This window comes from Oryza sativa, chromosome 2 (genome assembly GCF_034140825.1).
Source record: "Oryza sativa Japonica Group chromosome 2, ASM3414082v1".
In the NCBI taxonomy this organism is placed as follows: Eukaryota; Viridiplantae; Streptophyta; class Magnoliopsida; order Poales; family Poaceae; genus Oryza; species Oryza sativa.
In genome coordinates this window covers 15,492,561-15,504,423 of record NC_089036.1, presented here as the reverse complement: position 1 = coordinate 15,504,423, position 11,863 = coordinate 15,492,561, and the positions used below count along the sequence as shown (strand labels likewise).

General features: G+C 42.8%; 1 protein-coding gene across 1 annotated transcript; it reads right to left on the bottom strand.

Moving 5' to 3' along the window:
- Window positions 1-388: 388 nt before the first annotated feature.
- On the bottom strand, window positions 389-1,815 carry LOC4329278 (probable long-chain-alcohol O-fatty-acyltransferase 4). The gene has a single exon (XM_015768646.3). The coding sequence runs from the start codon at window positions 1,778-1,780 to the stop codon at window positions 722-724; it is 1,059 nt and encodes a 352-aa protein (XP_015624132.1). The 5' UTR covers window positions 1,781-1,815; the 3' UTR covers window positions 389-721.
- Between the last annotated feature and the right edge of the window lie 10,048 nt (window positions 1,816-11,863).

Genomic DNA, 11,863 nt, shown 5'->3' with positions numbered 1-11,863 from the left:
GTAGCTTGCAAGTACTCTATGTACTCACATAGCTATTTTCTCCCTTTTTAAACATAACAGTAGTAGAAGAGGGAGACTCTGCCAACAATATGCCATACTCAGCAGATGATCAGAGGGCTCATCGAGAAATAGGTCCTGCCCCTAATGAACTGCCTGTGGGCATGTCGCTTGGGCCTATTACTATTTTGGTTTCCGCTACTACTTATCTGATAGGATAAGACCCTATTGGTCCTTGTAAAGATATTAAACTATTTTAGCCTAAATTCATTTTGAAATTTTCTACTAGCTATAAATGTGTATACCAACTTTTAATTCAGGGATTGATACAAGAAAACATAGTAGGTTTTTGTTGTTCAAAACTAGGGCTAATAGTGTAGGTGGCTGATAATAAGAAAAAAAATCAAATGGATTGATAAATAGCAAAGCTGAAAACGTACAATAAAAAATGGTAAAGATATTTTCCAACCGAATCAATGCTTCTTTAACCCCTGTTAACACGATCGATCTAGCATAATTCTAGCTGGCATCACAGCCCAGACCCCCAGACGATGCAAACACCCAGTGCTGTCCAAGCTGGCCATGTGAACGGCTCGAGTATTTAATTTCCCAAATCGGAAAAAATCACAAACGGCAGCATCCTGTCAGAATCGTCGCGATGCAACAGGTTTCGTCAGATCGTAGTAATGGTGTGGCTCACGTCCCATTCTTTCATTTCCTCTGGTCAGCGTGTCGCGAAGGTGAGATTGGTGGCGCCGGCGAGCCACCGGCCGGACTGCTCCATGACGGCCACCATGCCCTGGCACTCGTGCAGCACCATCTCGTCCAGGCCAGCCTTGATCATGGCCGGGAAGAAGAGCCAGAACCCCGTCCCGGCCACGAACGCCAGAGTCAGCGGCACGGCGGCCGCGCGCGGCGGGCGCCACCACCCCGCGTGCCGCGCCCACCACGCTTCCGCGGCCGTGCACACGCCGTGCAGGAGGAAGAACACGGTCACCTCGCCGCTCGGGGGACGCCACATGATGTAGAAGAACATCGCCTCGTGCATGAGCCCGGAGACGAGGAACGCCGCGAGGACGCCAGCCGCGTCGCCGAGACGCGCCCTCACCGGGCGGTACACCGAAGGCCGGAGGATGGCCGGCACCATGAGGTTCCACCGCCTGCCCCAGAAGTCCCGCAGCGACGACGCCAGGTACGGCCGGTCCACCTGCGGCTCCATCTCCATCCCGAGCACGCCATGGATCAGCCCGTGGACGACGGCCAGGAGGAGCTGCAGGGAGAAGTAGATGTGCCCGGTGTAGAGGATGAGGAGCTGGTACCGGCTCATGGCGTTCTTGAACTGGTACGTGTAGATGATGAGGGGGATGACGGCGCCGGAGACGAGGATCTTGCCCGCCGCGCTCTCGTTGGCCGGAGCTGGATCTACACCTTTGGCCGGCTTGGCGGATGCGAGGTGCCGGAGCTTGACGGGGAGGGAGGCCGAGAAGACGAAGTGGTGGAGGGGATGCGTGGGGTTGAGGGGCCCTCGGCCCGCGGCGAGTAGGAGCAGCTTGAAGACGCCGAGCCAGCTGAGGAAGAAGGCAGAGCAGCCGCGGAAAGTGGTGGTGGAGAAGGAGAAGGGGACCACGCAGAAGAGCGCGACTACGGGAAGGAGCGCGGCGAGGCGGGGAGCGCCGGGGCGAAGGCTTGCGGCGGCGAGGCGGGCGTAGAACATTGCCGCCCACACCGCCGCAGACACCTTGACGAGGCTGCCGAACTCGCTGTCCATCACAGCCGTGGCCATTCGCTCGCAGACGGTCGACAGAACGCCACTCCCTTAGATTCATACAGTAGGCGGCGATAGCAAAATATATCACAATTTAAAACAGGAAAGTTGCAGCTTTTTTTTTTCCAAAGGTTTGCACTTCACTTCCAGTAAAGCTTGCTGTTTCTTTTTTCTTTTCAAAAAATTGCAAGTTGAGGCTATGCCCCCGTTCAACATCTGATGACAATGGATTAGTAAGAAAAATCAAATGATTCTTGAATGGCAAAAAAATGTATAAATATGACTATCCTATTCGACATAGGCAGGCAATGTGACTAACACTTTCCCATCTCAGTAGCCTCCGTATAGTGCAGCAGTCACAATTATTATTATAGATTTTGGAAATCGGCAGACCTAAAATTAAATGGATGTAAAGACAATAATTTAATCAGATCCAAACACTTTCGATGAGAGGTAATACCTTACTCATGATTGAGGAAGTCCGATAGTATCCATCGGTTGTATATTGATCTAACGATTTGATAGTGCTTATCTCGCTATATGTTCTTGGAGGGCTCCCTATCCACCTTATATAGGTAGGGGATAGGGTTACAAAGAGAATCGAAAAACCTAATCGGATTTGGTATTAGTTTGCTAATCTATTATATGATAATCCTCACTCGGTACTCTAGGTCCTGCCATAGAACACATGGTAACATTGCAACCGAGTCCTACTCTATATAATACATGGATCTGGCCTATCACCTATCTCTAATCGAATATGGAGGTTGTATGAGTACCTAGTATCCATATTCTCCACAGTAGCCCCTGAGACCTTGATAATCGAGTTGCAGTCTTCTCCTCCACAGTAGCCCCTGAGACCTTGATAATCGAGTTGCAGTCTTCTCCGTGATTCATAACCTATACTGACTACTGAGTGCTTCAATCTTCGATGCGAAGGCTTCTCGATTGATTACTTGCGTTTATCCAAAACAAGTCCAGATTGAAGGTATGATCCACGTGCTTGAGCTGGTAAGCTTAGAGCATTTTGCTTGTCCTTCTGTTGCAGTCATAGTTGCTCGTTGGAGAAGAATGATGTGGTCCGTATAGAGGTGAGATCACCAGTCGGCGGCGGCGAACAAATCAGTGCAAGCGATGCACAAGTAGTTAACGGTGGAGATGAGGCCCGTGAAGTAGAGGCACTTTTGGAATAACATACTTAACCTCATTCTCAACCCCTCTTTCCACAATCTACATTTTAGTCTCTCCCACCTTAGTATGCACTATACCCAATTCTACCATGCGTTTTAATTCAGCAGTAGAAGAAAAAATAGTGCGAAAAGAGTTATCACCATAATCTTCTACCTCCCATTTCCATTTACCTAGAATTAACCTTTTCAATTATGAGATCACATTCTTGACTGACATATGTCCTCTAGACACTTTGACCAATGCTGCTATGGGCTCATGCTTAATTTTTTGACCCGCTGGATATTGATTTTTTTTAACTGCATGTGTTGGAGATTTTGCTCTTCTTCTAAAATTTTTGGATGAACAGATCAACGGCATTTTTCTGTTGGAGATTGATTTTTTTTTCTGAACTGCATGTGTTCCTGTTGAACAGGGTAGTTGTCTCCGTTGTGCCGCTAGCTCCTTCGCATTGCACTGCATGGTGTCGCACTCCTCCGTTGCCATCGATGATGTGTTCCTGCGATGTATCCATCGTGGCAGCCATTGATTTTTTTAAATATTATAAGTGTCAGTTGTGTATGTAGAACTGGTACCTATAATCTTCATAAGTACTGGTTCTAGAACCGGCACCTATGCCAACGGGCACAGGTACTCTCAAGTTGGTATCAGTTGGGAAACCGTCACCTATAATGGGTCTCTAGCTGGTACCTATGGTGTATTGTGCAGTAGTGGGCACTCCTCCAGAAATTCTCGGAGAGAACTCCAATACTTTTGGGCACTCCATTCAGAGCTTCCCCTCAATGTCACTAATCCCACGTACTAAAGTGAAGTCTAAATTACGAAAGTGAGTTGTACTCTGTTGATGTTGGTGTGCTTTGGAAGTGAGTGAACCGCTCCTTTTATAGGGAGTTATGATGGTTGGGGAGGTCGGTAACTCCCGCAACCGTCATTGGGAGCCAACTAGAAAGCCACACGTGGAGGGTGGAGATGAGGGGCACCGTTTGAGGTTCGACCGAACCCTTGGCACTGCCTCTCTCGACCGTCTTTCGGACTAACATGTGGGCCCCTATGGTGGTAGAGGTTCGTTTGGCCCCACTTTAGGTTTGTTTCCATTGTCACGTGGGCCCTCCAATCCTTTTACTCGCGTGTGATTGGCCAGAGGTTCATTTTGTCGCATGGCAGGTTTATTTTCTCTCAAAATTACCTGCATAAATATTTTTACCAAGACTAGTTGAAAAGGTTAGTAGTGAAACCCTACCACTAAATTTTGATGTTATATTTGATATCTTTTATGTATGAGTTGACGGTTAAAGTTTATACTTAACGACTGTCAACAACACCCCCACGCTTATGCTTTAATCGTCCCTGAGTAAAGCTCATGGATCAATGTGGTAATGACTTCTGCTTAATGACACAACATATAGGTTATTCCAAGCTGTACTTGTGAACATGATGTGTCTACTATGTCATCTTGGCTGATTGAAGAATGGAATGGCCTTTACTCCTTCCGATAAATTACATTGTAGTTTTCTTTGAAGTTCATAAAAACATAACTTGTACTATACTCCCCAATTGATTCTCTCAAATCACTCAAAGTTTTTATTCCTAACCAAGGAATTCACATTGCCTTTTCTTATCCTACCTTCTAAAGGCTTCTGTGGAGCTAAGGGTAGGGAGTAAGAAATGACAGACTTGCATTAGATATATTATAAAGTCAAATTGAGGATCCAAGAAGATAACCAATCATATGAACATGACCAAAGTTATGCACTTATATGTGGATGGAATGGAATAGGGAGATGGATGATGTGAAATGGAATTATGACTCATTTTATATGATTCTCCTGTGTATACTTTATTTGGAGAACATGGCTATTTTCTATATCCTCTTTTTTTCATCATGCTCGAGAATATTGGCCAATTCTCTTTTGAGCATTTTGATTTTCTAAAAACTGATCATTTTTTTAGCTCATGTCTCATTTAGCATGGATAGGAGGATGGAGAAACATAGTCATGTGAAGTCTTTATTTGGTGGATAGATATGGTGGATGCCGACTTCCGGTGTAGAAGTTTAGCATCTGGTAGGTGGATGGCATATGTTGCAAGTCCTCCAGTATAGAGGGAGAGCAATATATTTTGGTGGATAAGTACACAGGACTTTGGTCGTGAAAATATGAAAGGAATCTAACAAAACTCAAAATGATGGCAAGTGGTATATGTATAAGGTTTATCAATGTGATCTGACATATGATGTTGGTAGGAAGGAAAACATCAATAAGTATGTAAAGTTATTTTTGTTCTTGTTATAAAACTCCCAAGTTTCCAACAGTAAGAGTGAGGTTCTTATTATCAGGCAATCTCTCATTCATCAATCACTTAGGTGACATGTGGTCCCATGAATGTGGTTCACAAGTAACAAGGGATGATCAAAGATTAAAAAGTAGGTAGGTCATTTTGCAGCAAGTCATATATTCCAGTTGATTATGTCAATACTCATTTTCATTCTTGAGTTAATTCCAAATATGGCAAAATTAATCCAACTGAATTAGGGAGATAAAGGGATGACGTGCAAACCATCGCTCAAATGTGAGTGTGATGATAAGCAGCCATGTATGCAAGGTTGCTACGTCTCATCTCGCGAACGTGCATGAGTCGTGGATTAGCACGGACGTGGATGATCTTGGTACGTGAATGCATTATGTGAGCACAAGGTCAACCCCACACTTGTTGTTGTACGTGGGGTGCTTCATAGACAGAAAAGACAACAAAAAATGAAAGCAAAGGTACTCATCCGGTGAAGCCCAGCAAATTTATTCTATTTCAACTTTATTAATGGCCACAATTACATGAAAGAATCGAAATAAATAAATGAAAGAATAAATTAAACCTAACTTATCTATCATAATACTAAGGATAACTGTTGACAGTGGTCATCGACCAATTTTGACCGTCAATATTACCCAATTAATGAATACTACCTATGCTTGCAATGCATAATTTCCAAATAAAATATCTACTTCCATTATATGCTATGCTACTAATAACATATATGTAGGAGAAGCACTCATAAATGAAGGAGAATAACCGAACAATCAATCGAAATCCGTCGAGTGGCAGACTTATGGATGGATGGGCTTACAAATCTATTAAAATAACTTCAAATAGGCCCAACCACCATATCACTGGACTAAGGATCCATTAAGAGATGCACCAGAGAAAATGTAGGCCGTTTGGGCCAGGCCAGGGTTCTGTCGAACCCCCAGCGTGGCCGTTGATGCTCCCTTTCCACGTGGACGCTTCAGATGATTTCCCAATGACGGTTGGAGGATGTTTATGACATTTCCAATTGCCGAAACCATCATTGGAAGGCTATAAAAGGAGCAGGCCTCACTCTCTCCAACACACACCTTGAAGCATCAAGTCCAAGAAGCTCTCTCTTAGTTTATATTCTAGCTTTAGTTAGAGTGGAGTTGAAATAGTAGGGTTCCGAAGTTCTCCAAGTCTTTTCGGAGGAATCGCCGTCATTGGAAGGCTATAAAAGGAGCAGGCCTCACTCTCTCCAACACACACCTTGAAGCATCAAATCCAAGAAGCTCTCTCTTAGTTTATATTCTAGCTTTAGTTAGAGTGGAGTTGAAATAGTTTACTCTTCCTTCATAAGACCTTATTATATAATAATATATTCTTCTTTTTATAGTTATAGTATTATGCTATATTTATATAGCTTAATTACTTGCTTTGGTATAAATTTAATATGTATTAATCATATGGGTAGCTTACCAGAGATACGCATTGGTATTAGTTTAATGTCCGACCATTCGGTTGCTCTATGTCGTATGCATGGATGGAGTAGTATTTAGTAATGTAAGCGTGATGCTTAGATTATTGGATACCATTAAATGCTATTATATGCCATGGGACAGTAGAGGTAGGCCGCTGATGGTGATAGCTCGGTATGGGTATTCCTCCACATGCGTATATAGTACTAAGACAATTTCCTGGTGTAGGTACTCCTCTGTATTCATTACCAGTTGGATGGCCATGACGAGTTGTCATAAGGAACTCAGCAACCAAGGGTGGTCTCTCGACATAACAGGAGGGCGTAGTTAAGGGTATTGGTTGTACGATTAGTGCATATTAAATGTATACTAGACAACTTTTTAATGAAGTACAGATAGGATTCTTTGCTAGTTTCTTTCCACTATACTAAGCTATTTCTTTTAGTATCAGAATAGTTTTTCTTGATGATTCATGTGTCAACCTACCCTTTTTGCATGTATATCATTAACCCCTACAAAGTCTTTGATCTGTCGTAGGCATGAAATGAAATAATAAAGTTCTCTCTTATAATCTCTTCCCTTGGGATTAAAAATACGATGCCTTGGGTATACTCCCGGGTGAAATACTACATCAGTAAATCCGTGCGCTTGTGGATTCATCTTTGTAAACGTAAAGAATTACCGCCCATATTTCTAGCATCATTGCTATGAATTAAGCTCCTTAGTAATGCTGTTAAGAAATATCAACAACAACTAGGGAATGTCTATGGGATATGATATGCACTAGGGTTCCTGATCTTCTGAAAGGTTCTGATAAACAACGATTTGGGCGGAGTCACGACACAAATCGATCCAGCTTCTTGAACGCGCACGCTCTTGAGCCCCGCAATCGCAGCACCACGTCTCCTCTGGTTATCACCCGTGTCGAAACGCAGATGACCTCGACGAGAAGGCTAATCCCTGTTTGTCAATCGAAGGACACAAACAAGAACAAGATAGAATACAACCAAAATTGCGGATGAATGATTAAGCTCACAAGTTGGGGTCTTACAAACCGATCTAGCGGCAAAACTGTTCTCAACAGAATAATGTAAGGAAAAACCGACTCTAAACGTTGACGGCTACTGAATAAATATGATTAGGGACATCCTAGGGTTGCCCTAGGGCGCACACCCCATTGGGCTAAGCCCACGACACAATTACAATGCCCAAAACCCAAATCAGATTCGGACTGGATGAGATACGTGGCTTGTTTTGCAGTTTCCCGGCAGCTCGGTGTGAATTTTGACATGGGACCAAAACCATCTGAAAGTAGACTCCATAAGCTTTCGAACAAGTAATAATAGGCCCCGAAATTCCTTCTAGATCAGTGGCTAGATCTGTTTGAAGTTGATGCTGTTAGGAGGCCCGAACCCGAATCCAAAACGTGTAGAACTTTATCTCTTGTCTTCTATGGACCAAAAGTGACATGGTGAGATGAAACAAGACTTGGAGAAGGTCTTGGCTTGGTCCCCAATCAACTTCTTCAATCATCCATGCATTCCTTACACTCAGTCTCTTTTCTTTTGCCCAAGCAAGTACCTCTGCAAACAAAAACACACAAAACTCATTGTGTAGCAACCTTTGGTTGATTAATACATAAGGTAGTCATGGTTATATTCCAGCTATTTGTGTCCTTATCAGGATAGGAGCACAGTAGAGGTCTTCCTTTCCTACGGCCTTGTACAAGTGAAAATGCTTGGCACAAAAGCCACGACGGAGGGACGCAAGGTCAACTCTAAGCTCATCGAGCTCGACCTTGTCCTTGGGCAAGGTGTCCTTTAGCCTCCTGTTCTCAGTGCGCAGCTGAGCAACGGTAGAGGCCAAAAGGCCATCGTGGACTCTCGTGGAGATTTTTCTCCGTTGCTCTCAAACTCCCCACCAACCTCTTAATTGGAGGTGGAGAAAGACACCATGTGATCGGTTGGGAGTCAAGAGAAACCTCTGCCTTGAGCATCTCACTAGGTGCCAACCCAGGGATTAGTACCTTTACACGGCCCACAGGCATGTTCATGCGAACCTGAAGCTTTGGCAGAAGGCTTGAGTAGGACATCTCGTCCCTACTAGGACCGTTGGCTCTCCCCTGATCCCTGAATCGGTGACCGCTGCAGCAACGGGCCCTTGGAACAAATGAATCACCTTTTTAGGGCCGATCTAGCCCGTTCTCAGCCTCTGGTAGGGGCTTGATGATCGAGCTGGGGTCCTCTGGATCCTCCTTGGCAAAGGTCAGTGCGTGGCCGAACGGTGGGCCGAGGAAAGCTGAGGTTGGTTTGGCTGAACCCTCCTATTCGCCTGCGAGCCCCTCGTCATGGTTGAGCAGAGGCAGGATCACTAGGGACTCCAAAACCCTTGGTTCACCCTCTTCAATCGGCGGGAACACCAGATTGGGATGGTGGATCTCCCGTCAAGATGGAATGTGGAATTGGAATTAGAAAGGGAGATAAATGCCTTCCTCGACATGGTTTTTGGTGGAGGAGATTGGACTGGGATTTGGCTAGGGTTCAGGAAGATGGAGGAAGAGAGAAGGAAGAAGGAAATGAATTGGCGGACGAGTGAAATTTCAGAAGTGTCGATTCACAATTGCCATCTTCTTTTTCTCCGTGACTCCATCGAGACTGGTAAGGGGGGCCACCAGCAGGTTCACAGGGCGAAGCCTAGTTCCAGGGGTTCAACCAAACCCCTTGTTGGTATTTCCTATTGTCATAGATAAAATCCACAAGCGCACTGATATACCATTGTAGCACTTCATTCGAGAGTATTCCAAGGTATCGATTTTCACAGGGAACGTATGTGCTCAACTCTTCTCCTGGTTCATCCAAGGACACAAGGGATATATAGGCAAATGATAGAGATGATTTCGTAGTGAGAAACAGAGTCTAAAGAAAGCTTTTTAATCCTACCGCAATACTTTAGGCACTGGCTTGATCGCTACTACTAAAACGTGCTCTACTCCGTACCCGAACAGGGTGGACTGAGGTGATCTTGAGGACTGTCACTACCTCTACACCAATCTCTAACATTTTGTGGGATACGTAGCAATAACTGGAAATTAAAAACCTATACACCGCGTCTATGTAGTTTATCACTTCTTTAGTGTTATAACTCACCAAAGTAATCACTATCTATTAATGATCAATAGTAAACAATGATCCAGTACGCTAATAGGAACTAACTAAGAGATAATTCTCACAAAGAAAATCTTAATTACTCAAGAAAGATATTCTCTATTAATGCAGAGTACTTAACGAGGTACAAAAGGTAAAGAGGAAAATACCGACAGCTCCGGAATTCCTACGACTCTTTCTCCTTACTCTCTCTCTAATCTAGTGTACATAAAAATACAATAGAGTCTCTTGTAATTCAGCTCAAACTTGGTGTGTGTTGAAATGGAGAGGGAGAGGCCCTTATATAGCCTCCGAATGATGGTTATGGCAGTTGGAATTGTCGAAAATGCCCCACAATCGTTATTGGGAGGTAATCCTGGATGTCCACATGGAAGCAAACGGCGAGGGGAGACCCTGGTCAGCTCCCGACCCATGGGCTTCCTCCTGGGCCTCGACAGATGATCTCTTGGCCTAGTGAGATGTAGATTAGGCTCAACTTCTAATATTTTAATGTGTGTATGAGCCAAGTTTTCTATGGATGGAATTTTCCTCCACTTTTGGTTGTATTTCCTCTCAACTTTGGTGGTTTATTACCTGGATATAATTATACACCAACACTCACGGAAATTGTTAGAATTAGGCCCTACCACTATGTTGGATGTTTAATAACTTATGATTTATGCAGGTATTGTGTAACATACCAGGAATTTCACCTAGGAAAAATTTTGAGGAAAATTTAAAACCTTTTGAAAGCTAAAGCATTTAAGAGCATAATAGTTGATCTTAGAGTTTAAATCCTGTAAATAAAATTAAAACATAAAGATTTGTTGGTCAAGATTTAAAGCTAATCCAAAATTAGATTTTATAAAATCTTGGGTTAACAAATCTCAATTCAAATAAGATGGTTTAAACTTTAAATAGGAATTTAATTCTTTTGGCTTTGCATTTCAACTTAAGCAAAATATTTTTGAGCTAAATGAAAACAAATGGAGATATAAGATTTAAAATAAGCAAAACTTAAGATGGAAGTAAGTACACTTGGTTGTATGTGCATTTTATTATTTTAGGTTTGTTTTTGAATGTTCTAATTGTTGCATCTCATAATAGGTTTCATAAGCATGTCATATCTAAAGAAAATTCCTAAAAATAAATCAAGCAACAACAAATTGCACCAAAATTCTCATAAATACTAAACAGCATCCTAAGTCTACAATAATTTTAGTTTGAATTTATCACATCAAATGGTATCCCAAATAAATCCTTCATCTCAGCTAGAAATCTGAAAACAGCATACCATTTAGCCTACTTTGCACCTTCACCAAAATTTAACCATAATTTATCTAGCTAAACCACTTGGTTAGAATGTTAACTATAGTGTACTCTACAACCTGGTGCAAAGGCTTAATAAAATTCGAAATAGAACCACATGAAATGAGAGCCACAAGAGTTGCTTAAACAATATTTAGACTGTAGTCAACATTGTAACTTAGGCATCTTTACTAAATTACCATGGTAACTCAAAGCGTAATTAAATCTTGAAATTTGTCACATTGAACCATCGAATCCTTATCCACCTAGCAGCAACCTTGTCTCCCCAAAATTCTAAACTAAATGGAAGAAAGGAGAATGAAATAAACCACATGTTGGTATAGTTTCAACACTTAGAAAATTTAGAGCTTCTAGGCCTCTTCTTCTATTTCTCTCTCTTACAAGTGGGACCTAACCATAGTGGGACCCATATGTCATCCTCATCACAGCCAACACATCATCTACACACCTCTCATTTATATTATCATTTATTTTTCTAAAGGTGAGAGAGAGGAGGGTAAAAATACAACTCTCACCCATATATCTACCTTACCACTCATATGAGCCTAGGATGCATCCACATGGACCCACTTATCATCCACATACCAGCAAACATCCTTAGTTAGACATTCTTTTGATTTATTAACAAAAGAAAAAGAGAGAGGGAGAGTTAAAAGTCCAATTCACACTCAAGAACACAC